The 26,577-nt window shown below is 45.1% G+C and overlaps 1 protein-coding gene across 1 annotated transcript; it reads right to left on the bottom strand.

Annotated features, from left to right (window-relative positions):
- Positions 1-1,769: 1,769 nt before the first annotated feature.
- TRIM29 (tripartite motif containing 29) lies at positions 1,770-25,373 on the bottom strand. Its single transcript, XM_009490291.1, has 9 exons — positions 24,516-25,373; positions 16,763-16,858; positions 15,279-15,512; positions 14,718-14,916; positions 10,783-10,866; positions 7,234-7,293; positions 5,902-6,003; positions 4,711-4,787; positions 1,770-1,832 (listed from the first exon to the last, which is right to left on the bottom strand). Exons 1-9 carry the CDS (start codon positions 25,371-25,373, stop codon positions 1,770-1,772), a joined length of 1,773 nt encoding a protein of 590 aa, XP_009488566.1.
- Between the last annotated feature and the right edge of the window lie 1,204 nt (positions 25,374-26,577).

Genomic DNA, 26,577 nt, shown 5'->3' with positions numbered 1-26,577 from the left:
CAGGGAAGAAGGGGGGGATTTTAATATATGAGTTTTGGAGGAGGAGGAGGCATCATGCCCGCATTTTGGAGAACAGAAAGCAGGCGATGGAAGCTTTTACTGGAATGTAAGGGGCCCAAGTGATTACTGGATGCCTGCTCAGGGGCAAAACAAACAGTGAGATTTGGGGGAGGGCTTATTTTATCCTTTCACACACATACTCAAACCCCTCGGTGTATTTCCTAGCAACTCTATCCCAGTTTCCCTTTCTTCACATCCTTCCCTACCATGCTATGCCCTTCCCCTCTGGTCATTAAAGGAAGAAAAAAAAAAAACCCACCAGCCCAATTGTAAGTGCCATTTCAAGTATTCTGGAGTAGCCAACTTTCAGCCTCAGAAGTTTTGTCTGAGGTGTCGGATTAAAAAGCAGCGAGTATCTTTGCACAGGGATTAGCAAGAAAGTAATTTTCAGGGAGCAATAGGTGTGACCTCTCTCAGCAAGGTGTTGCAAGCATTTGGGGGTAGGAAAGGTGGGGGAAGCCATTCCAAAAACTGCTTGAACAGAGCAAACCATGAAAAGTAGCTGTCAGGTCTTGGCTCTCTGTTCTGCAGCTGCTTATCACCGTTTGAGGGCTCTGATCCTGCAACGGGCCACCTGCTCCCATTGACTGGCCTGGGGAGGTTTTTGCACAGCATGGACCCCAACCTCTCAGCATTGTCCAAGGAGAAAGAAAATAATCTCAGGTAGATCATGGAAAGGTTAACCAGCCCTGGCTGGTTTGCAAGGCTGGGTGCTGACGTGATTCATCGATCCAGGGGACAAATAAAAAATATTATCCCAAGCAAAAAGCTATGGTACTAACTCCCATTGCAGAAAAAAATACCTGAACCACAATATATAAATCAATTTTGGTTTAGGGGAATTAAAAAAACCACAACAAAACAAAAAGCACCCAATACCTATGGCATCTAATCAATCTTATATTAGTAGGATGGATTTTCTTTTTATTTCTTAATTTGAAAAGGTGGCTGGAGGGGTACTTTAATGGGATGGAAAGCCTTTCTGTCCTCCACCAGTAGCTGGCCTGGGGCTGTAGCAGCTCCGAACAGGTCCTGTTGTCTGGCATTTTGGAAGCCAGCAGGAGCTGAGCTGAGGAAGGGCCCTGAGGAAGCGTGCCACCACTGGCACGGGCTGGGGGGAGTCTGCAGGGATCTCGGGGAGATGGCAGTGCTGGACCTGATCCCAGTGAGAGCTGTGTGTCCCTGGCCGAGCAGGGCCAGGTGATGGGGTAGAGAGGCATGGGAAGAGTTTTAGCCTGTCACCGCTCCCAGTGGCTGGGGTCTCTCCATTCCAGGAAGGCATTTGGGCCTCCCCCAGCTTGGGACCTGTCACCAGGACTTAATAGATATGGTCATATAAACACACTCGGGACAAGGGGGCAACTGGTATAGTGGGGGTGGGGGGGTGCTACCCAAGCATGCATGCTTCCCAGGAGAAGCAGAGCAGCTCACTCTGCAGAGGCAAAAGGAAGGGCATTGACAGAGCGGGAATAAGGAGGTGACAGCAGAGGATGAGGTTACATTGTTAAGGCCCGCAGAGCTTTCAAGGCGATTAGGCAATTTGGAAAAAGTCCTTGTTTCCTCTAGTAAAGGCTATTCCCTTCTGCACCTTCCCTCTCCCTGGCAGAGATTAGAGCAGTAAGGTTAATACAGTAGCAGGTACATCCATGAAAATCCGCAGCTGAGTCTTCACTCCAAGTGCTGCCAGCTCTTCCCTAAATCTTCAGGAATCAAGGTGCCTCGTTGGAAGTAGCTCCATTGCCTTTGTTGACGTAAAAGGGGCGGTAATGTGACTGCAATGGAGAATTCGGGGCATGTGAGTTTGACCTACCTTCTTTTTCTGACTGTCTATACTTCACCCTCCTAGGTAGCCCAACCATACATATCTTAACACACTCCTATCTTAACACCTTCCGTCTTTCCTCTTGCAGAGCAACGCCACCTCATTTCACTACTGGAGGTGCTGGAGTGATCAAATGCAAATGGTGTTGCTTTTTGATTTACACGCATGCTTTGCATGGACTTTATTCCTGAGCCAAATGAGCCTATGCATCATATAAAATCTCAGACTATTACTCATGGTCTGATGAGAGGTTTCTGGGAGAAGAAGAACGTCACCTTTATTTTTATGCTTGTGTCAGTGTCTTTTAATTGCTCACTAACCTGAGAACTCATGGGAGTTTTCACACTTAAAGCCATGCAGTTACGCCAGTGATCGACTAAGTCACATGGTATTTATTTGTGCTCTCTGGCTGGCAAGCCAAAACCCTTGCGTGTGGGAATTCTCACACAATGGTGTATTGTTTATTCACGCCTCCACATGTTGCAGGGCGCAGTACTAAATGTTTGTGTAAACAGAAGCGTGAGTGGAGAGACGGGGGAGAGCCTAAAGGAACTGCCATTTTCCTGTCTCTGTTTATTGCAGTCCCTAACTGCATCTCTTCTCATCGGGACCTGCCCCTGGAATTTCATTCTTATTTGCACCATTACAAATAAGCAACGTGTGGCGAAGTTGTGCAGCCTAGTGTTGACTTGGAATCATTGCAAAACACAGAAGCCAATTTATTGACTGTGATAGCTGGTTACACTGCTTAGGGCAATATCTTTAGCCTGGATAAGAATATGCTTACACCAAGGAAGCAGTGACCAAGGCAATCAGTAAAAACTGTGGTTTTGTAATGTCTGATCTGTCTTAGGTTTGATCCACTGCCCAGATCTCACTTGCAGAAGGTGGGAGAAATCTCACAGGAACATGCTGGTACATTTTTGTGCAGCGCAGTAGTTAATATCAGGCACAGCAGGAGGCTGGAAGCATGGGCAGAGCAAACCCAACCCATCTTGCTGCTCAGTGCTGACTCCCAATACCTCCTGCTCAATGTTCCCTTTTGTTGAAATTCTTTTCATTTTATGGCTTTAATTTCCAATATAATTAAGAGATGGAAGAGGGGGCTTCATTTTAAAGAACTCCCTGTGGGTTAAAAAGACATTCCTCCTTAAACAGTATAGTCCTTCGTGAAAATTCATATTTACAGAGCTTTTAGAATGTGTATTACTTAAATACATATTTAAGACTATTTTAAAAGCTAGATTATTGGCCCAATAGACCATAAAAGCTCCTGCAGAGCTACTGTGGTCCAGAGCGTGTATTTCTATTTTGGGACTTTTTAATGCTTATATTTATCAACTCAATTGTTAGGTTCAGGGTAATCTGGTGAATCTAGGCTATAAAAATAAAATAGCCACTTGAAGTGTATGCATGAGAGAGAAAGGAAGACAGAAGAAGACTGGTGACTTCATGTGGGAGAAGTTACCCAGGCTTTCTCTATGGGGATTAAGAAAAGCGTGGGTTGTGTTCATGGGGCACAGCACACTGACTGTTGTGCTTGTTGCTAAGATAACCATGCTCACATCCAGCAATGCCCAGTGCTAACAGAGACCTCGCTTTCCTGACCAGGCTTCCCAGTATAACACCACCATTAAGGAGGATAGGTTGGTATCTAAAATTGCTGGGAAGAGTCTCCATCTGAGCACACACATGATGAAGTAGATGATCTTTTAGAAGGGCGGTGATCAAACACAAGACAGAAGATACTGCAAAACTTTGCTGTTCCTAGAAGATATGTTTTGCTGTAGCACGTTCAGAGACTCAAGGCTGGATTTTCTGAAAGTGATAAAGTCTACCAAGGAACATCCCTTTCACCGGCATTCATCTCCTGGTGGGGCCTTGAAAATTTAGACATACAGCTACAGTCCTTAGGCAGACACTTTATAACTGTTGTGTATTTCCTCTGTTTTCTTCCTTCAGTGTGGGAATGCTCTCGATTCTTGACCCTCTCCAAGTCTTATTTTCAGGGAACAGTAAATAATCTTTCACAAATGTATAATCAGAATTCAAAAAATAGATTTCATCTGCGTAGACAGGGGCAAAAACTTGATGATCTTAATTCTGATTGTGCAAGATCTTAATGCAGCACAGTATGAATGGATGTTAAGAAAAATAGATGAACTCAGTGTTTCTGTGGTTATGCATTAACTCTTTGTTAACCTTGTATATTTAAGACTACAAGACCTAAAATATCACTGTCCTCTGCCCCTTATAATGCACTGTTACCTGTTTTGTGCTAACAGTGCAAAATGAGTGACTTACAGATGTTCTAGTTATTTATGATCATAGTCTGACCCCTCATCTTTGATATTGTATCTGCCCACTGTGGGATGTAATTAGCAAGATACTTTTCTATGGTTGTCTCTGATGTCATTTACACCCTCTGTGTTTTCTAGATGTTGCAGGCTACTAAGAGTGTATGATATCCGTGAAGGGAGGAGAAGTACTGCATATAGCAGCATGTATGTTTATAGTATTTGTATAGCTTCTAGAAACCTGGATCAAATTTTAGACCAGGGCAAAATCTTTTCAAAATGCCATTTTTGAAGTATTGATTATTCCTACAACCCAGAATTGGGAGCGGGGTGGGGTGTGTTTAATCTGTATCCCCCTGTGGATGCGGTTAGCCACAGAAGAAGATAACAGAAGCAGTCAACTTGAAGCTTTTACTTGCCTATCTCCAAAGGACCCAAGCCCTAGTCTCTGAAGTCTCAGGAATCCCTAGAACAGATAGTTCTCTTGCTGAAGCTGCGCACATGCTTTCACACCAAGGGTATGTTTCTTACCAATACAGACTGCTTAGAGGATTTCCATGTCTGTGGCGTCACCTTTGCAGACTGATGTCTCACTATTGAAGGATAAGCTGTGACAACATAAAACAGCCTGTTATAGATCAGTCCCTGCCATCATCCCCATCTCCCCTTGCGAGTGTCAAGATGAGTAGCAGGACTGGAAGTGCCACATAATTAGTATTGCATTGCTTAACATTGAAACGCAGCCATTTCTGGGGTAGGACACAACAGCCGTCAGACAGATGCCTACTCCACCACCCAATCAGTTAGGAAAAGGGAGTAAAGAAGGTCTAATTAAAATGTCTGAGGAATGCAGAGAGGTGGAATGCAATCAGTCCAATTAAATTTAGGCCAAGTCCCAAACTAAGCATTCTGACTCCTGCAAGGAACACTATATGCTATTTAATTAGTGCAAAGAGCCAAGGCCTGAGTTTCATGACAGAAATTAATGACAGTACCTCTGGCAGCGTGATAAGCCCTAACCCCCTTCTACCATACCAGCTCCCTTCCAATTCAAAAATAATACCAGCCCTGCCGAATTAGAACCAGTTTCAGTGCTATCAGGCAATGGCCTTTCCCCACCATCTCCCATTCGCAAATTAATCAGACCTGACTCTGCTTGGCAGGTGCTGATGCTCTTAGATTCCACCTCTGGTGCCCTTGAACTAGTGGGTAGTGAAAAGAGGATTATGAGACGGTGAATGGGGGATTCTGCTTCAGATGAAGGAGGACAGGCAGCTACTGCATATTTTTCTTAAAGGTTGTGCTCAGTGGCTATTATTCTTTCATGACAATAGCTGTTTTAAAACACTGATGAAGCAAGAGGGGTAAATGGCCATGAACATAATTTCCTAGTATCTTTCTCTCCTTGGACCCTATACCTCTAAAATAATCTAAAATTCATCTCTACCCATTACAAACAAAATTTAAAACCCCTTCAACTATTCACTAGATATAACTTTTTAATACTTTTTAACACTCTTTAATAAACTCCTGTTGCCCTGGTTCAGCAGAGTAAGTTGCTCATGTGAACACGTGTGTATAAGAGATTGACAGTCAGGGCAGGAGATACGGGCCAGGTGTAGGACTGCTCCAGGCCTTCTCTGGGGGAGCAAGAACAGGATGAAATGTCTTATCACCTAAAAAAGGGGCAGAAGGAAGGGGAAAAAACTAAATGCCTAGTACCGGTCTTAGTGAAGAGGCTTCCGTCAGACTGTTTGCTGAAGTCACCAGGCGGATTCTGTCCCACCGAGGAGAACTGAAAAGGCAGCTTAGTACCATTGCCTACTGGAAGATAGAAGAGGTTGCGTTATTCCATGGTGTTGCATGCTGCAGTGGGGAAGCCTAAGCATTTCAAAACACACCCTGTAAAACTACCTTCAACCAGCTTGGGGGAGAATGGGAACTAATAGCTTTGTCCCTTTTCTCTCAGTAAGGAAAGGCAGATGACAGCAGTCAGTTGTGGGGTCCCGGTGTACACAGTGTGTGAGTGTAAAGAGATCTCAATGCTCCAGGCAGGCCGGGAAGAGCCTTTCTCTTGAGAGACCCAGAGTGCACGTGTGACTGAAGACCAGCAGCTTTCTCGCAGGTAAACTGCATCTCCAGAGACTGGAGTAGCAAAGCAAAACTACATAACTGCCAAAGCTCCCTTGCCTCCAAGCAGTTGAGGCGTTATTTCAAAGCCCATTGAAATTAAAGCAAGGCTTCCCCTCCTGGCCTCCTTGGGGTCATGCCCTGGCTGCCAAAATGAAGCTGAGAGCAGAGACGATGAGAGGGAGACAGCCCTGCCTGTGGCATGAAAAGCAGGAACGACTTAGGTGTGGCTGTGAGTCACCAGTGCTCCCCCAGGTAGAGTGGCCATGGACGCTTGTAGGCTGTCTCTGAATGAAAGGAAAGGCAGGACCCTCTGAGCATGAACAAAGCAAAGTAGGAAAATATAGGTGCGAAAAATGAAGGTGGGGATCTGGGAAGAAAGGGCATGACTCGCTGCTGGTTCTCGGTACACTGGCTCAAAGCACCCCCTCCCCATTGTGCTGGACACTGTACAGACAGTGAACATTGCGCAGGCTCTGTCTTTGAGAACTTGTGAGCTAAGTAAAAGGTGTATGTGCGATGGAGTGGCTAAGCGTATTTGGAGTCTGCTCCTGGTTCTGCCACAACCTCCACAGATTGCCTTGGCAATTGATTGATGTTGGCACTCCCATCAATTGCAGTTGGTTAGGTATCTCAGGATCTTAACAAATTTGCACCTATGTTTTCCATCATCTTCTTTCACTGTCTGAACGATGAGGACCAGGGATGCTTTCCCCTCCTCTATACAGAGCACCTAGAGCATGAGAGCCTGGGTTGGGGTGTATGCAGGTGGTGCTGATAACCCAGCTAAGAGATGGTTCTGAGACAGTCATTGACAAGTGACAGGACAGCTGAGAGGGGAAGCAGAAAAGGTTGGTTAGCCAGCTAGAAAGCTGTGGCACGGGGGGTTAGATCCTTTCAAACTGAAGTCGGAATTACCCGTACCAAGTGTTTCCTCAGTCGCTTGGAAGGAGGAAAATTCCCATGATCGTGGGTTGAAACTGGCTGTAAAACAAGAGCATCCAGTTCAGCAGTCGGCTCCTGATGAGCTGGCTCAAAGGCCTGTGCCTGGCATTGCTCTATGAAACAGTCCCCACCAATCTGGAAACAGCCCCAAACTAGAAATCTGGGTCCAGGCAGTAGAGGATAGCCTGGTCTTTTTTCTCTGGGTTCTAGGGAATGGTGAAGAGACGTTTCATTTAGAGAACAAAGCGCTTTCACTGCCACAGAGCTGTCTTTAGCTGCAGGTTTGTCTACTCAACACAACTATTCTGCAAAGAGACCTGCAGGCAGAGGCTTGGATTTAGAGCTCAAGAGACACAAGTAGAGGAACATTTCTTGCTCAAGCACACACTGTTTCAGCCACTGTGACAGGCATGTGCTCCAGGGTTTCACTAGGACACTAGTGAGACCTGCTGTGATGCAGACTAGTGCTGTTGTACCCCTTTTGTGAGACACTGGACTCCCAGAAGAGCAGAAGAGATGAATACTTTGAGCTGTTATGCTGCCATCCTGTGGGCTGCTTTTTTTTATTTGAGCAGTGTTTCTATTTAAGCAGTTACTTCTCCCTCTCTGTGTGCTGAGTTCCTTCTACTCCTCATTCAAAGACTTCCAAAGGCACAAGATGATCTTTCCAACCTCCTCCTGGCTTTGGCCAAACTGTTTGTGACATCAGGAGAAGAAAGCTCAGTGGAAGAGGACAGAAAGGAGTGTCGAGCAGTTGAACAGATTGCTCCTCTATCTTTTAGGCAGCATTTGAAACCTTTTATGTCTCCCCACTGCCTCATTATGTCATCCCTGCAGGCAGATGCTCTGTGATAGTGTCTTTAATGACAAGAGCAGTGGAAGTCTCCTTGAATTTAAGCAGGGCTTAAAAACCTATAGGTTCATCTCAAATCCAAGCAGTTTCTTAGTATGGGCCACTGCAATTAGTGCAGAGCACTACTTGGGTAGCATTCCTCAATGCAGCAAACAGACTTGCCGCTGTGGCCTTGCGCAGAATTTGCAGTGATCCAAACTAGTGAGAAAAAGGGTGTGTTACAAAACTATCATGCGATATTCAAGAATTCTGTGCATATTATACAATGCAAAGGGTGGTCCTCTCTTTTTTCCCCTCCCATTTTATGGAATTCCTTAGAAAAGATGCAATTGGAGGCAGTGCTGGACTTCTACATGACACATTGATAGAGCATAGAAAGCTGTCTCTAGAGAGTTAAATGATTACGGGTATATTGCATTATTCATCGCATAATCCTTTGCTAGCCAGTATGCAAGCTAAGTGGGTCATGTCTCCTGTTTTGCCTACTGATTCATTCTGTTCCCCAAGTCCCCATCAGTGTGGTTTCAGCAGCTGGTTCCTTTCTGTCAAGATGTTCCCATAAGGGATCATGCTTGAGCCCTCACCCTGGTGAGGAATCCAGTGCTGTTCAATCCCTATTTCAGCAGAGACTGTGTGCAATCATGTGCTTAGTTTTTTTGGACAAAGTAACTTTGTTGGTACAAAATATAGAATGAGTAGTTTTGGAAGACAACATGTCTGTGCTCTCAGGAAAACATAGATGTGTAGGTGGAACAAATGCTCCCACAGCATTTGTATATTCAAAAGTTCATTGCAGGAAGCAGTGGGCCACTGAACTGCAAGCTGCTGTGTAACCCTCACGCCACTCTGTAGCTGACTGCATCCAGAAGTGTCCCCTCTGGCTCCAATAAACAGCACTAAATAAGAAACCCTGTATCTAGCAGTCCCTGTTGATCCCTCCTGTCTCTTGGCACATCCTTCAGGATGTTGGGGTGCTGGATCCCAGGTGGGAGCCAGGGAACCCCTGCTTCCAGGTCTCAGCAGCTGATCCTCCAGAGAGGAGCAGAGGGAAGTCCAGGCGCTATGGTCCGGAGCAGTGAGCAGCCAGGCTATGCCATGCTACGGCACTGCCGCAAATGGCTTTTCCCTTCCTTTTGCCACGTCAGGTTTCAGCCCTGTCCCAGACACGCATGGCAACGGTAATGGCAGAATGGCATTGTCTGCTGTGTTCCTCCCATCACATCCTTCCCTTCAAATGCATGTGAGGCCATTTCCACCTGAACCCGAAGCCCCATGTTTTGGATAGAAATGAGTTCAGCCCATGCAATTTTAGAATTAACTTTCCAAACCAGTTTTGGATGCAGGGCTGCAGCTTTGGTCTCTCCCCAGCATTGGCAGCTCCACTTAGCAGAACATGTGTTTCCCTGACAGCATAGGGCCTGTAAAGCCCTGAAGCAGCTGGGGCAGAACAGCAGCTATAACCATCCAGGCGGTGTTTGGAGACAGGTTCCGTGCAAAACAAAACCACCACTGGCAAAAAGCCCCTCTGCAGCCTCTGGTGAAGAAGCTGCCCCCTAACTTTGGGGGGCCTGCAGGAAACAGTCCTGCTAAAGGCTTGCTGATGCTGAACCGGGAACGTCACATCTGCCCCCGGTATCTGCTCCAAATGGCATCCTCACCCCCACGGCGCCAGGCAGGGCTGCCAGCGAGCTGCCCGGCGTGGGCTGGTAACAGAGGAGAAGGGCAAAGTGGAAATCCAGACAAAGGGCTCAGTGTTGGGATCTGGGTTATCCCCATGAAACCCTAATGACAGAGCAGGCAACATCACACTGTAAATACGCCTTCAGGGGAGTGCCACTGCTAATTGCTGGCATATCCCTTCCCCCTGCCCACCGTCTGGCTTTGCAGAACAGCAGCTGTAAACACCTGGCAAATCCAGGCAGGGCCTTGCTCTCTCTAGGGACCGGAGGAAATTTGGTTACTTATTTTGTGCTACCCTTTCTGTTCTTTTGTTTCTACAGGCATTGCTTTGCCTAGGCTTTTAGCACTCTCTGCTTCTCACTCTGGAGGTCCTGACACTAATTTAGAAATAGACAACTGCCATTTTACAACTGAATGTGTTGAAAATAGTCATTCACTCCAAAAACTCATCCTGCAGTGTTCATGTAACAATTAGGACATAAGCAAATGACCAGCGCTCTTGTTGTCAGTGTCAGAGCTCAGAAAAGAACTCCAGGCTCCAGCTTTTTTAGGACACATTCCTCACTTCTGTCCTTTCCCTGTAGGGAAAAAGTATATTTTCTGGTGAAAGTAAAATCATAATACAGAGCAAGCCTAGTGTAGCTTTCACACTTGATAGCACAGTGGGGTAAGCTTCTGGTGGAGAATAACACTTACTTCAACCCGATAACACATGTTAAAACTCCCCTATATTCACAAACTACACTCTTGAAAGAGTTTAGCTGCTCCAGCTCTCCTCTATGGAGTTGAGAACCTTTGCTGCCTTTTCTGAGATGAAAAGGCAAAAACTTCTCAAAGCTCTGTAGGCTGGAGAGAAGACCCGCCGTAAACAAATGCAGAGGGACTGATCTTGTCGGGGAAATATGAGAGAAAGCAAATTTTGGGACAAATCATTAATGGAGTTACTTTCCTATGCTGTCTTTGGAGGAAACTTGAGCACCATTTGGGTGCTGTACCTTTGGGAGACAGGAACATGGAAAATCTCTTCAAGTTGTCGGGCTGGTTCCACTCATAGTTGTTCATCATGTACCGGTGGTCACCTGGAGAAGCAGAGCAGGAGGTGGCAGTTTAGTGGCCTTGAGAGGGACGGGAGGAGGGGGAAAGGGACAGGTAACAGACTGGAATTGCTTCCTCAGGTGCTGCAGGAGAGATGGTTCTGCCCTTTGAAAACAAGTTCCTCTATTTTTGTAATTCCTCTGCAGGACTCTGGCTGGGAGGTAAAGCAGTGCTGTAGCTGCCCAGAGGTTCAGCCTGGGATATAGGAAAAAGCTCCCTCGGAGGCGTAGCACAGCTGAAGCATTCAGCCATTCAGTAGATATGCTATCTCCTGAAAATCCATAGGGAGACTTGAGGGTTCAGGCATTTTCCTACCAAAATACTGCTGTGTGGCTAAAGATGTTCCCCACTTCAAAAGCGGTGGTTTGGGCTTGGCTTCTTTTGTGTTTAACCTGTACACAGAGCTGGCTTTCAACCAGCAGATCTTGAAGGACAAGTATTACAAAGCTCAAGAAGTCAGTGTTGGGAGGGCTCAACGTGTTGGTTTGTTCAATTTTTAAAGAAAGATGCTAAACCTGAGTTGCAAACGGCTCTAGCTTCCTGGGCTCTTGGACAAGGGCATTTGGTTCAGGCTTCATGCAAAGTGGATGAAACCTACCCTTTTGCCAGGTATTATGCAGCCTGGGTTTGGTTTTCTAACATCGATTCACAGGAAATGATGCTCTATCAGTAGAGTTGCTCATAAAAATACTTTAGGGCCTCAAGTGTTATATAAACCTATTGTTCTCTGCAAGGGGGTAAATTTAAATAGTTCCATTCTTTGATTTTTAAGTCACTGAACAAACTTTTATGTTATTTCTCCTATTTATTTCTGTGTTGTTTAAACTCCCTGGATGCGCTCTGATTATTTGCCTCCTTGCCACACTACTAAGTAGGTACCTGTTATGACAACTAAAAGAAAGTGGATTCCCTTTGGAGTCTGCTATTAAGCAGGTTTCGTTCCATTAATATAATATTTCTTCCTGGGAAGTTTTTTACACTAGAAGATCAAGCCGGTTGTGCATGAATTTGTTGCAGTGACTCAGGGGGAGTCTGAGTTAATTAAATCCATTAAGTAATTGTGGAGTTATTTCCTTGCAGTCACTAGATGCAGAGTGCTGTCCTCTTTCAAGTATAACTGTGGTTTGAAAAACAGAGAGCTCTGAAGTTTCTGAGACTCACCTTAAATAACATTTCCCAACTGAGTGGATACCACTGTTCTTCTCATTAGGCAGACTCCAAGCTGTGTCCATTAAATCCCTGGTAAAGTTTCTGAAAGTGGCCAGGTTTCTAGGAGTAATTAATTGGTGCCCTGTTCAGAAATGTTTTGGCACTTGAATCCCACGGATTTCAAGTACCATTGAGGACTTCTGGCATCAGTAACGTGGAGGGGACCCTAATTAAAAGTGATCAAGTGATCAAGAAGTAGTCAGTCTTTATCCAGAGCTACTAGAACTGAACATATGCATACTCTTGTTGGGTTGTACAAATGGCCAAATAAAATGTATTTGCTTCAGGACTGGCAAAAAACAGGTCAGCAGATGGAAGGTAACTTCCTAAGTAATGGTAACTCGAATGCAAAGTGCTTTTATGCTACTCATCTAGTTTTCAGAAGTGCTGTGAGTAGTCAGGCATCCAAAACCCCTTTGGCATTATGCCATGCAGAGTTTGGAAATTCTGCAGTTCTCCAGGTGAGCTAAGGAGAAGAAAGAAAAATGTACAAAAGTGATTTTGGGATCTGAGCTGCCTGTCACCTACTTGCATTAAGTTATAGACAAATTTCTCAGCAAACCTTAGTGCATGGAGTGTTGGGAATCTGAGCAGGTACGTTGCAGTGTTAAATGTTGGAAGACAAGTAATGTTCAATTTCTGGTACTACTTTAAGGGTAGGGAGAGTTTAAAAATCTGGCTCTAGCTATGCATCATGAGCGCTTTGAATGCAATTCCTGACTTTTCTGAAAGGTTGGTTCTCTGGACCAGAAGTATCTGGTCCACCTAATTCATGTCTAATGGAGAATGATGGTGCTAGATAAACATTAATGAACTGTTTGCAGTGCAGGCTCCTTGGGACCAGGGACTTGCTCTTTCTCTCCGTAATGTAGGAAGGCAGCAGGCTATCACTTGATGAATACTAGTGATTCTCATTAGAGATCTAAATGTACTCTGGTCCCATGTCACCTTCATTCTAATTGCTCTAGATTGTGAATGCCAGACAGGCTGATTCACAAAACCCAGGCTCTGAAAAACGTTAGCGTGTTGACCAATAACTGAACCCATGCTGTTCTGACTTCTATGCATCTTTTCAACGGGCTGCTTTTTGTCTGGGTTTTTGGTTTTGGGGCTTGGGGGGGGGGGGGTTTGTCTGTTTCTTCCCCTTCTCCTTTATCATATCATCTTGTAATGTGGATCCATCTTTTCTGGAAGGAAGCTGGAATGATTTGCATGGCTCTTGCCCAGGAAAAAAGGTGGTGTATTAATATGGGAAGCATGTCTAGTGAGTACTGTGACTTTGAATGAAATAACAGTGATCTTGCAGATTTGCAGCAGTTCCTCAGTTGCTTGTGTTGTATGAACTGGACTTGAGATTATTCCTGCATCTTTTCAAGTCACACATCCTCATGGACAGCAGGGTGCAATTTATCCTCATGTTACCTATCCAGCTTCTTGAACTTTATTGTTCTGGTATCTGGGGTTCCACAATTATTAATAGATTATATCCTTATAGCAGCCTGGTGAGATAACGATTAATTCTGATCCCTGTTATTCTTAGTGCAAGAGGTCATTTCATGGGATTAAGTAACTTGCCCAAGGTTACAAAGGCTGTTTGTGGGAGAGCTGGGAAGTGAACCTCAGCTGTTGAGTCCCATTCTAGTGCCCTGTCCTCCTAATCTTATGTGTGAGCTTGATGCAAGACAAGTCCTTTCTGCAGAACTAATTGGGAGATGCAGAAAGTAAGTGGGTTCTAAAACTTAGAAGATTCCTTCCAGTGCTGCGGTATTGACCATGACCTCTCTATTCACATAAGAAAGATCACCCATCCTTAAACATCACTGAAGTGTGAGGACCATTTGGCACTGCATGTACCTTGGACATCATGGCTCAGGGCAGGCGGGAAACAAACCTCTCCCTAGTGGAACATGCAGAGAAGTATGATCAGAGAGAGTTATGTCGGTTCAAGTCACAGCTTAACCTGAACACCAAATTGGAGATCTTTTTACTTGGAAAATCTGTTATTAGATTTTCAGTGACAGGTACTTGCAGGGTATTTCATGTTCCAGCCAGGCAAGCAGAGGCTGAAACAGGCTGTTGTAAAATCGTATGTCATACCAGCACAGCAAATGTGCTAACCGAGCTGTACAAATAGGCTAATGACAGGATTTCAAAATTGCCATACTGGGGTAGCTACGTTCACATTTCTGCCACTGCCTTCTCAATTTACCTAGTGAGCCACTGAGTTGCCTTTGTATATCTGTGCAGTCTTCCATGTAGAAACTGTCGTGCTAAGCTTGCAGGGGCTTGTTGGAGCCTGGCACAAGGCAGAGTGTCCCTGCTGGCCTCTTGCAGGAGGGAAGGGTCACTGTTCTTGACCCTCAAGAGAAGTGTTGCCCTGAAGTCCCACACGAGATACTTTAAATCCCTGGCAGTTCAACTGGCTCCATCCCCACATAGGTCTGGTAGGATAGCTCTGATACTCCAGAATGGGTTTCAGCTACAGGTAGTGTTTCTCCAGCTTGCCTTAGGTCCTTGCTTATTTTCTCCTCTGAGAGAGAGCACACTCATCACACTTCATCTCCTCTGACCCTGAACTAGGCTTTGCCCAGGGAGGGGGGGAAGGGGCAGATCTCAGATACTCTACCATTCTCCATGTGGTTCCTCTCTATGAAGTTGCGGCCAAGGTCAGCCTTGCAGATCTTCTCCACATGCCTCATGCAGACGTTTAGGAGGTCATCTCTGAGAAGTCCCATAGATGGGCTCATGCTCTCCCCTTCAAGCAGCACGCTGTATGTTGGGAGAGATGGAGGTGGGACGTAATTCCGCATCAAAGCCCCAAACTCCTGTGAAAAAGAAGGGAGGAGAGGTTACTGAGGAACATAAGAGACGGAGGCTAGATCCTAGGGAACTGGCTAATGTTAGGCTCCAGATAGTATGAAGTGCAAAGGAGAACAGTGAAGATGGAGGGGGCAGACAAATGTTCTGCCCGTGAGCTGTAGTCATCTACAAACACTCAGGCGTTGGCAGGCCTAGGTTCATTCTTCACCTGCCAGAGCAGAGACAGCTTCAGATGTCAGGGTTGGTTCTTGCCACACATGTGCATTGAACTGGAGATTAACACATCTTACACCAACTTGGGATTTGTCTCTGGGACAAATTCTGTCCTCACAGGGAAGAAAGGAAAAGAAAATGAGATCTTGGTTACCTGCAGGAAGAGCACGGAGTCACTGATCTGGTGGATCTGCTCCCTGTTCTCCTTGTCCTCCCGCAGAAGCTTTGCCCTCTCTTCCAGCTCATCCACGATTTCTTTCACATTCTCTGACGCAATCTTTTCCCTCTGGTCCAGGGCAGCTTTCACTTCATCCCTCTGCCTCTCCAGGTCACGGACCAGCTCTTTGAAATGCTGGTCCACTGTGGCTTTCTCATTGGTGGTGTAGTTCTGCAGAGGGAAGGGGCAAAGAGAGGAGGCAGCAGGAAAGATGCAGGAGAAATAAAATATTAAACTTCTCGGGGAGTCACTTGCTAATAGAGGCATACAGAGGGGGATACATCCAAGCATTGTCATCATTTAGACTGTGACTCTGGAGACTCTAGGTACGTAAGTCTTAGCACCAGAAAGTTGTGCCAAGAGAAGTAATACTTGTTCTTGCAATAATTGTGTGTGTGTAATCTACAAGGTATGCTGCCTTCCTGATTATAAGAGCGTATCTTTTACTTCAATTTGTGAACTGCACTCTTAGGTGATATTTAAAAACACTGTTTAACCTTCTAAATCATGGTTCTGGCTCCTCAAGAATTTGAGGACCAAATTCCCACCATTTCAAAGGATGAAAGGTGCTAAAACACTTTTTACAAACCTGACCTCTAGGTCCTTCTGAAATATTCCTCAGAAGGACTGTGGATGTAACTATATTCAGAGTTAAAATTTCTAGGTCAGATTTCCAATAATAATAATAATAGTAGTAATAATAATAATAAAGCAGATGAAAAGCAGAACTGTCAAGCCAATGTGTGTGTACCACATAAAAGGGAGAAGAATGGCCTTTGCCTATTAATATTATGCAAATTTTCTGGGGTGTCTCCAAATAGTGTTTTCACTGCTCTATTCAGTTAGGGTATAAATGAAAAAAAAAAAAATACTATTACTACATTCTAATCCTTAGTGTGGTGAAAGAATTATAAAGGAGCCCTATGTCAGTATGGAAATGAGCTGTTCCATTATATACAAGATGTTTGTTGGTGTACCTGCATCTGTTCCTGCTGCCTTATCTCTGTTTGGGCAATTCAGAGCCACTCTGGAGTTTATTTTTGTGTGGTCTAGCAGGAAAAAAAGCAGCACACCTTTGTTTCCAAATCAGCTTGGCTACTGGTGATTGAAGAACTATAAGGGACCCAAAGCAGGGAGGTGCCTTGGACCATTTTGTAACAAGGCTGTGCTGCCTCTTCTTGATCTCCTGCAGGGCATGTTGCAAGATGACTTCAGTAGGAGTTGTTGTTTCCAAGATTTGGCATGAGTGAGTTTTGGAGAGCGATGAGATAGACACTGGGTAAGGAAAGGAGTGAGTAAGAGCTGGGTATGTCAGAGAAATTGAGGAAAGGAGAAGAGGGATGTGAGAGGGTAGAAAAGAAAGTGACAAGTACAGGAGAAACAGAGAAGTGAATAGAATTGAAAGAATATCCCATACACACCTTGATACGGTCCCTCTCCTTCTGCCACTTATCCATTTCATCTTCTACCTCAATGATCTTCAGCTGCAGTTGTTCTTTCTGCAGTGACAGCTCAGCCTGTGAGAAGAGAGGAGTCTCATGAACTGGGGCTGAGGGTGGCCTACTTCAAAGAGGCACCGTGCTTCCACTTATGCATTTGGCCCTGAACAATAATAGCTGGGAGGTACAGGTTCCTGGCACTGCTTGAAATGGAGATCATGTGCTGACACTGGACAAGATCCCAGAGCTTCTGGCTGGGTCAAAAGATTCAGCTCCCTCAGCAAAGACAGCAGCAGAAGCACCCACCTACTAGGCTACCGTCATGGTGCCGCTTTTAATCACATTGGACTCATTAGCTGGAGGGGGAAGAGGCCTGTTTCAAAATTCAGCTGTGTATGCAGTGAAGGGCCCATCCCAGGGTGTGCCTCTGCAGCAATAACAGTTTTCATGTAATTACGGAATGACGTTTGACGAGTGTTGCAACAAGAGGACGATGCCTCTGGCAGGAATTCTGTTTAGACAGGATTGTGGATTAATTTGCTCTGAATTGAGAGCTTTCATGTTATGATGAAGCTGGGGAATGCTTGGAAAAAATAAAAAACACAAAAAGAGGAGGGAGGAGGTGTAGTCAACCATGCTTGGCTTAGATCAGCAACTTCACTGGGATTCATTTGCATTTCATTTTGCACTGGCTTCCCAGAGAAGCTCAGACCAGATGATTGCATGCAAGGCAGTTCATAGAACTGGAGCCTATGGAGGGCTGGGCAGCCATGCACTGGTGTAACATACTGGTTGGTGTGCATGCCATGTCTCTGGATCAGACCAGGACCTGGCTGTTTAGTAATGCCTTGCGCCGTTAACTCTGGGCAACCCCTCCCTCGGTTGTTCATATTCATCACCTCCCTGCCCAACAGATCATGACAAAGCCGTTGTTTACACATTTCAAGATCTTTCTGTGTTTCATGTGTGTACAGGTTGGTCACAGCACAACTATAACTACAGGCAATCTGGCTATGGGACACTTAGCCCCAGAGCCGTTTAGGAACTATGCAGTTGGCAGAAATTACCTGCATTCCACAACTGAGCTGTGTCGTGTTAGAAAAGTTCTGAAAACCTGCTGTTCGTGTGGGATCGTTTGGCAAATGGTTGTATTGCCCAAAAGCACTTACATTTAGGCCAACAGTTAGAGGCAGGGGAGATGAGGGATGGATAAATCCACTCCCACAGCAACTAACACAGCGAGGTCTCCCTGCTGGTAAAGCACAAAGTTTAGTTCCCACTGCTTTGCTGCCCATCCAAGAAAATAAAACATGAAAACCTGGGTCTTCTCTTGTGACCGTAGTTGCCTTTGGGGTGAGAGTTTAAAAGTTTTCAGTTCTCCATTCAAGGAGTAGAAAACAGCATCACACGATGAAGAGCAGGCAACAAACTGTCAACCAGCCCAGACCAAGGAAATCAGCCCATCAGGGCTCTTGTGCCAGTCACCACAGTGTCTGAACATCCTCTTGAGCTTGAATCAAGCACAGCTGCATCTGAGAGCCATTGAGTGTAACTGTTCCATTTTAGAAAATCTCTACAGAGGGAAAACAATTCGATAGTTGTTTCATTGCCTTATAAAACAGAAGAAAGGGGGAATTAAAAAGGCAAACGTACTCGAAGGTATCTCAATGCCAGAAGAGCTGCATCTTCACATTGTCCTTGTCCTTGTTTGTTGAGCGTTAGGAAAGCACTGGCCCTCTAAATATTATCCATATACCCTGACATCCTTCAATAGTCAACTGAATGCAGTCATGAGTTCATATTCTACAGGGGCTCAGAGCAGACATGGAAGGGTATTAAGATGAGAAAATTCTTCCTACTACTGATCAAGAGAGTAAAGGCATGAGCTTGATCCTATAGTTCTCACATTTTCAAGACAGTGACTTGGAGGAATGCATGCTTTTTTCCATTCTCATATGCATATGTGACATGTCCTCTGCATCAAGACACAAAGGTGTGCAACCATCTTTGCACAGCAGGGAAGTGCAATGAAATAAAAGCATTTTAGATCCAGATACCCATTGCACTGCAGTAATGAAGCTGAAAAATTACACTATAATGCAAGTTGTTTCCTTGAGCCACAGAGCTACATCCAGATGGCATTAATTGTTAGCAAAGTAAAAAGCACATCCCCTGAGCAATGGGAGGTCGTTTCCCTCTTCATCCTAAAATTTCAGGATGCTCTTCTGACAAGAATGTGAGTGAATTTATACAGACAGGAGGGATTTTTTTTTGAGGCAAGCAGACCTTTTGCAGCCACGTAGATGCTCCCAAACACAAGGAGTTTAAAAATAAATGTAACAGGAAAAAAATTCAGGTGATGGCTGGAAGGTCGTGATAACAATATTATACTTTTATAGTAGTTTTTAATTAAGATGGGTCTTCAAGGAATTTTGCAAACTATCACTTGCTCAGAAAGTGATAGCTAACTCTTAACAGCTTGTTGCAGTTATAATATCCCTTCACCCAGAAAAGTAGTTTGGGTGCCTCTGGGATGGCATGTAACAACTATTTAAGAGCAGATCCACGCTACAATTTAGAGCGAGAATTATGATTTGCAAATGGAAATTACAGAGATAGTTCCAATAGCCGGAATACAAATACCACAGTCATCCAGGTTCAGCTTGGGTTAAAACGCCCATACTGAGGGCAAAAGGAAACACTAGTACAGACACCAACAAAGGCAAGGGAGGTGTTTTCATTGCATGGTAGTACAAACATTAAAACTAGTGTTACCATAGAAAAAATGTTGAAAAGAGGTCCAGGGAGACTATGGAATAGTACAAGAACTGGTGACATGGGCACAGGGAGGCGGATTCGGTAGATGGGCCACAACGTAAGGGGTTCAGCAAAGGTGATTTCATGATGGTTTTAAGGCCCTGTTCGATCTGGGGCTAGCTGGAAGGTTGCTTTAGCTGTCCACATATATCCTGGGTTACATTTTCAGCAGGGTGGTTACAGGTACTAGGGACAGTCAATTTCTCAGCTTCATTCCCTATGAAGAAACTTCTCTCCTAGCTTTCTTCGTATTGCTCAGATCTCCAGGGTGAACAATCCCCAAGCCCCTTATGTGATGGACCACCCAGAACAAATCCATTGGGTGAGACCTGGGGTTCAGAAGGTCCTAGTGAAAGATAATATAGCAGCTCCACCCATTGAGGGGGGAGTCCCTACAGTGCAGAAACAACAATAACAGTGAGAAGATCTAGGAAATACAGGTTTAGACCAATCACTTTGACTATAGCAAGTTGAGAAATGCTGACACTGAGAGTCTTTGAGCTAAGAGGGGATCCCCTATTAGAGCCTAAGTTAATTAGGACAGTCAAGAGGCCTAAGTGAAAGTTAAGAGTGTACACCTAAACATCCCCAACTGAACCCAGCCCTTATGCTGTAAAGGACCTAGAGATGTGAGATTATGAGTCTTGCATCATGATGCAACTCATTTTTGCAAGGCAGCAATACAAGCATCATCATGTCTTAATGCTCTGGGAACCCAGTCCCTGAATGAGGAAATACCCCTGTGTCACCAGCCTGGAAGAGCTATGCTAATTACCTGACAGCAACAACCAAATGCAATAATGAAGCTAGAGAAGAAGTCTTTAAAGTAGTTGTCCCAGTTCAGGGCCTGTATTGGAAATGATGTGGCTGAGAAATCAGCAAATTGAGACATTATTTTTGCTGGTTTTGCCATTATGTTTTTCTGTCTAAGCTTTTGTTAAGCAGAGGTGGTTGTCAGCAGGCTGCAATCTCTGGAGACTCTGCCAGCATCCTGCAAGAATGCCACTAGCCGCTGCATGAGCTGAGGACAGAAAATGCTCTCTGCTTTGCACAGTTTGAAGATAATTCCTTAGCTGCAAATTGGTGGATTTTCCTTGGGTTCTGCCCTCACTGTAGAGGCATTAATGCAGAATGCAGGCAAACAGGCAAACCTACTCTAAATCACAATTTGCAATAGGTCAGCTTCCGCAGCCTTCCAGCTAGGAAGGTCCTGCAGGTAACTGCAGGAAAGGTACTGTGGTAACCGTGTTAAAGAGGTAAACTGCAGGTAACTCTGGAAAAGTATCTATTTTAAGCTGTGTCTGCAGAGCAACCACAACTAGTGTAGATAAGGTCTCACAGCCACGTTGTGCCCTAACCTCGCATCAGTGGGAAAGGCCAAAAATCCTTCCACTGGCACACTGATAGACTCTTGTTTGCTCTCTATTCAGACAGTGAAAGCAATAGGGAGAGGGTTTAGATGGAAATCCTTCTGGATCCATTCTCTGTGGATGGGTGACTTCAAAGCCTAGTTCAGACTTTGTGAAGTCTCCCCTTTTGAAAGTCGCTTTGTTGAAACGAGGAACACCCCGCTCCCGTTTCTGCATGGCAGTTCTCTGCTGCCTCTTCAAACCTGCTGTACAATGTGAACTTTTCTTTAAAGGTGAAGAATTAAAAAAAAAAAAAAAATCAAAGTGCTTTTCACTAGAACTGACCTGACATGCTGAGTACTAAGGCTGGTGCTGGATAGTAACGCCAGGTTATTTACAGCTCTGTGACTGGTAGGCATATGTGAAGTTGTCTCATTTTGAGAACAGGCCTGTAAAACAGGTTTTGAATGAAGGATCCCCTTTCAAAATTAAGGATTCTGTCTGAAAGGGGGGCTCTAGTTCTGCTGATAAATCAAGCTGGCCAGAGGGTTTTATTGGAGTGTACAGGCTGCTGTTGACAATTCTCACTGTTCAGCTGTCTGTGGTTATTACCCAGCCTCACAGACTTTTTCTTGGTGGTTTCTTGTACTGATTCTGGTGGGGGTGTTACTTTTCCTTTAAATCTGTAGCAGGAAACTAATGCAAAGTGGGTCTGGGGAAGGCATTAAAGGTTTGCTGGGTAAAATACGCAAATACCACTGGGTGGAAACTCGGAAAAAATGTCTCTGTCTTCCCTGCCAAGTTGTCTATGGCTGCCCCCCTGTGCCTTTCACTCTTGTCTGCTCAGAGCACACCAGGAAGGGGCATGATGGACTCTCAGCCCAGGCTCTTGAACAGTGGAAGATGCTGCTGTGCTCTCCCTCTCTTCCACAGATAGAGACATATTAGGCTTTCTACTGCTCGCTTAAATGCTGTAACCAGTAGGTGTCTGTATATTGGCTTGTTTGCATTCCTCTTCTCTTAAGCTGTACTGTCTCTGCATTGTGGAGCAAGCAGAGTTACCTAATTTTATGGAAGGATCTTAAGCTATCCCTTGCTTTCCCAACACTGAAGTACAGCACCCCTCTTCCCTACAGGCCTATAGCAAAGATAGGCTCATGAAAGAGACTGTAACCCGCATTAATTCTGCAATACGAAAGGAATAGATACACCTAAACCAAGCATATTACACCATATTATGGGAAGTTTTGTGCCACCAAATTGCTGAGGACCCAGACTGACAGTCAGGCTTAAGTGCATCACAGCATAGAACCCCCCCCACCAAGTTCTGCTGGAATCCTCTCCAGGTTTGCAGTTGCATTACAGCCAGGGACTGGGAAATCCTTGCAGATAAACCAATTATTCCTCAACAACAACACTCTGTGAAAGGGTCTGTCTGGATACGGCCATATTCTGGACACCAGTCCAGTGGCATAGTTAGCAAATTTGGAGGCAGTAAAGCTACCCTGGAGCTGCTTGGATGCCAAGCTATGAAAACGGGGCGGGGATGGGGGTAACCTGATGCGGGTTTTTTGCTTTTTCTTTCCACGAAGGCCAGCAGCACCAGCCACACTTTGCCACTCTTCCAATTTGTGGCCATATTCCAGCTCAGCTGATTTGCAAGACTTGAGAAGAATAGGTGGCGCACACAAGGGACTTGGAAATGTTCATTCCTCTTTGTGGTTCTTGCTAAGGCTCCACCAATGGTGAATAAATAAGGCTAGGAATAAACATTTGTAAGCAACAGCTACCCTGTTAATTGTTTTTGTCTGAGTGAATACTCACTCAAGTTACAACATGATCAAAACTCGTTGTCAGGAAAAGCTTGCACATGTGTATGATTCATATTGATAAAGCCCTAAATCCTTTAGGCTTAGCAGCAGCAGAAACAGCACAGGACAGTACAGGAACTAAAGCATGGAGCTAACAAGAGCGGCACAAGCACTCTGAGAAAGAAATCAAACATAATTTAAACCTTAGGTAAAGTCTTCTCTGTCCACCTATGGTTGCCTCTTTAAAAGCAAGGTGTTCTAGGTCCATCCAACCACAGGAAGGTGGCTCTGGCCAGCTTTGGTTCCTCAGGGAGCAACTGTTAACCTCTTTTCAGTAGAAACGCCTAAGAGGAATTGGACAACCTGGCAGACAGTAGACACAGCTTTGAGATCTAGGCATATGCTATGTTCAGAGCTGACATCAAAAACGCAGGAACAGGCAATTATGAAACAAACAGCAGGCTAGCAAGCCCTGCAGGAATTTCTTTAAGAAAAACTGTCTGAGACACGGAAGATACCTTGTCTGGTTTCAGTAAGGCTGCAAGCTGGAGATGACATTGCAAGAAAAGACCAAAAATTTGCATAGGAAGACAGAAGAGATAAGCTCTAGATAAGATGCTCTTTCAACCTTATGAGATAAATCTTCCTAGCGCCTCAGAAATCTGAGTTAAACTGTTCTTCCAAGTTAAGGGTAACTCAAGAATTTCTAACAGCGGGTACTTGTATTTGCCTGTTCACCACATCAGACCGCTGGCTGGGGCTGTGCCTAAGACTAGGATTTAGCAGATCTTAGTGCCCTTCCAGTTTCTGCCATGGACTGCCTGTGTGATTCTAGGCAAATTGTTTTACGTTACTGTTTCATGAGTCTCCTTTCTGTAATCTCTCCTGTCCTGTCTGCTTAGATCAGAAGGTCTCTAGGCCAGGACATGCTCTTACTATGGGGATGTACAGCACCAAACATGGTGAGACCCTGATCTTGACTAGAGCTAGCGGAATAATCATACATCCACCCAGAAAGCAAACAGCATGAGACTTTAAGCAAACAGAGGTGGAAGACTTTTCATTAGAATGAGCACTGTTTCACATACCAGCCTCATCTCCTTAGATGTTCATCCTCTGAACTTATTGTAGTAACACTTAAGGGGAAATCAGTGTTTTGTGTTTGTGCTGGGATTTTTTCTTCATCTAAGCTTCAAAAGACTCCATAGGTGGGGCTTGACACTATTATATCCATAACAGAAAAGAAAAACAAAAAGCCTTAATCTCACTCTAAGTAGCTGAGATGGCAATTTTCAGTAGTAACCTAGCAGCCACTGATCTGGCTACCTGTATTCTGGAGGTCCTGAACTTGGGCAATGCCCCACCTCTCTGGCTCTGGATAACACTACACAAACACTGTCAAAACTTGAGACAGTTTTCAAAAAACTTAGCATGTAGGGCTTTGCTTCAGCTTCTGTTGAAAGTCAGTAGTGCAACCAGGGGTGGAAACCACGTTCTCCACCCCCCCAACAGAGTTTGCTACACACCACCAGCGCTATTCTGCTGGAGCCAGCCATTAGGAGAATGACAATCCTACTGCAGCAGAACCCAAGCAATATCAGTTCTCTACTAAACGCTTCCCATCTACCACCCCTGCATCCCAGAATTACATGCAGACATGATTTTAGTAGAGACTCTAGGCTGGAGAGAAAAAGCTGTGGTGTAATAGTGAGGTCCATTGGAAAGACTGATGGGAACATGCAATAAAAAGAGCATTACCTCTTTTCCCGCTTTCTCGATCTCCACTGTCACTGTGCTGTGGTTCTTGTGCTCCTGGAACATGCAGAGGTAGCAGATGCACATCTGGTCTGTCTGACAGAACAGCTCCATGGTCTTCCCATGCACAGGGCATTTTCTTGCTTCAAAGTCCCTGATGGGGTCCAGGAGCTGGTGGTCCCGGAAAGCTGCTCCCTCCAGATGGGGCTTGAGGTGCAGCTCACAGAAGGAAGCCTGGCACACTAAGCAGGACTTCACGGCCTTTTGCTTGTTATCAATGCAGGAATCACACAGAACATCCTCGAGCTTCACCCTGGGCCGTGACCCAGCTGCTCTGTCAGGCTTGTTGAAGGTGGATCTTCTCAGGTCCCCTGTCTCCACCAGAGGGAGGGAGGTTTTCTTCAGGTCCCCCATCTGCCCCCCAGAGAACAACGACTTCCTCCCTTCCCCTTCACTAGGCAGGAAGCTCTTTTTGGAATCCAAGGAGAAGAGGGGCTTCCTGAGATCGCCTTTCTCTGCAAAGGAGAGGGGTGGTCTCCTCATGTCTCCTATCTGTCCACTGGCATATTGCATCTTCTTTGAATCTGCCGAATCCATGCTGAAGTAGGTCGATCGCTTCTCATCGGACGACTCCACAAACTGAATGATGGGCCTCTTCCAGTCACTCCCAGAGAAGAGAGAGCTCTTGATTTGCCCTGTCTCCAAAGAAGCACTGCCAGTGCCCTTCAGAGCTTCCTTCTCACCTCCACCAGGGTTTGTGGTCTTCTTCACTTCTTCTTCTTTTTTGGGGGCAGATGGACTTTTCACATCCTCTGACTTCCCAGTGGTACCATTTGTCCTTGCTGCACTCCCCGTTTCCATTGTCTAAACAGGGTGAATTGGCTTCACTGCTCAGTCTTTCCTCCAGTTCCTGTCTCTCAACCCTCTACAAAGCGGGTACGTCTGCCCACTCGTCGTCTCAGCAAGGAATGACGGTGGAATGCAGGAAAGTTTCTGCCCAAGTGACGCACCTGGAGCTCCTGCAAGGAGGAGGAGAACGCCTGGATTATGCTAGGTAGATGCAGGGAGAAAGAAACAGACGTTACCAGGGATCTGAAGCTACAGCTGTGCAGTTAATTATACAAGGCAGTCCACACCCAGGAACATTCTTGTCTAACCAGGTTTGGGAGGAAGGGCTGTTTATATACATAGAAATTTTTTTTTTTTTTTAAATAATTTTCATTAAGATGTAGCAACCAGTTCGACCGCTTGTTTCAAAAATAATTTTGCTCATTGTTGCCAGGAGCTGAGGTTACCTCCTTGCAGAGATGGGCAGGGACGGAGAGACCATGAGATGCCGAAGATGGGTTTGCTAACTGGGTCATACACATGCACAAAAATAATTATGGTTGTAATTAAAATGAACGCCTAGAATAAAGCATTCTTAAACTGGGTTCCCCTGAGGGCTTACTGTATTCAGTAGGACAGGGAGGGGAAACGTATGGATAATACTGGGTTTAAAAGACCCTATTATCTTTATTTTGATTTTGATGTTGGGTTTGTGCAAGGTCCATCCATCTAGACCTGGAAATAGCCCAACCATGTATCAGAAGGACACAGCTGACCTGAAGTAAAAATTGGCTAGTCCTGTTTTTCCCACAGGCCATGCAATCTCCACTAATGTGACTAGTAGAATAAAACCCCCATTGCCTATTTCATTGCATGTTCTCATGAGACAAGGGTTCAGGTGTATCTTATGTAGCTCTTCCCATAAATGTCCACTGAACTGTGACACACACCTATAACGTACCTGGAAGACAAAATATTTTACAGCTAGATGGCCAAAATACTCCTTGCAAGAAAAAAGAACTGAGAAAGAGTTTTAAAAATAGATCTGCCTCCACCAGCTGTATTCCTGGGAAATGTTCAACATGTTGGAATCAGAAGATTTCAGAAGAAAAGGGCTCTTTATAAGCACTGGTGAATTCCATCAACTTCAAAAGAAGGAGGTTGATCTTCCACTCATTTCATTCATATCAATTTAGCATAGATTATGCTCTGAATTTCAGTGAGATTGCTCTGAGAT

The sequence above is a fragment of the Pelecanus crispus genome, chromosome 19 (genome assembly GCF_030463565.1).
Source record: "Pelecanus crispus isolate bPelCri1 chromosome 19, bPelCri1.pri, whole genome shotgun sequence".
Lineage (NCBI taxonomy): Eukaryota > Metazoa > Chordata > Aves > Pelecaniformes > Pelecanidae > Pelecanus > Pelecanus crispus.
Note: the sequence above shows the minus strand (reverse complement) of the source record. Positions and strands in the feature narration are given on the sequence as shown.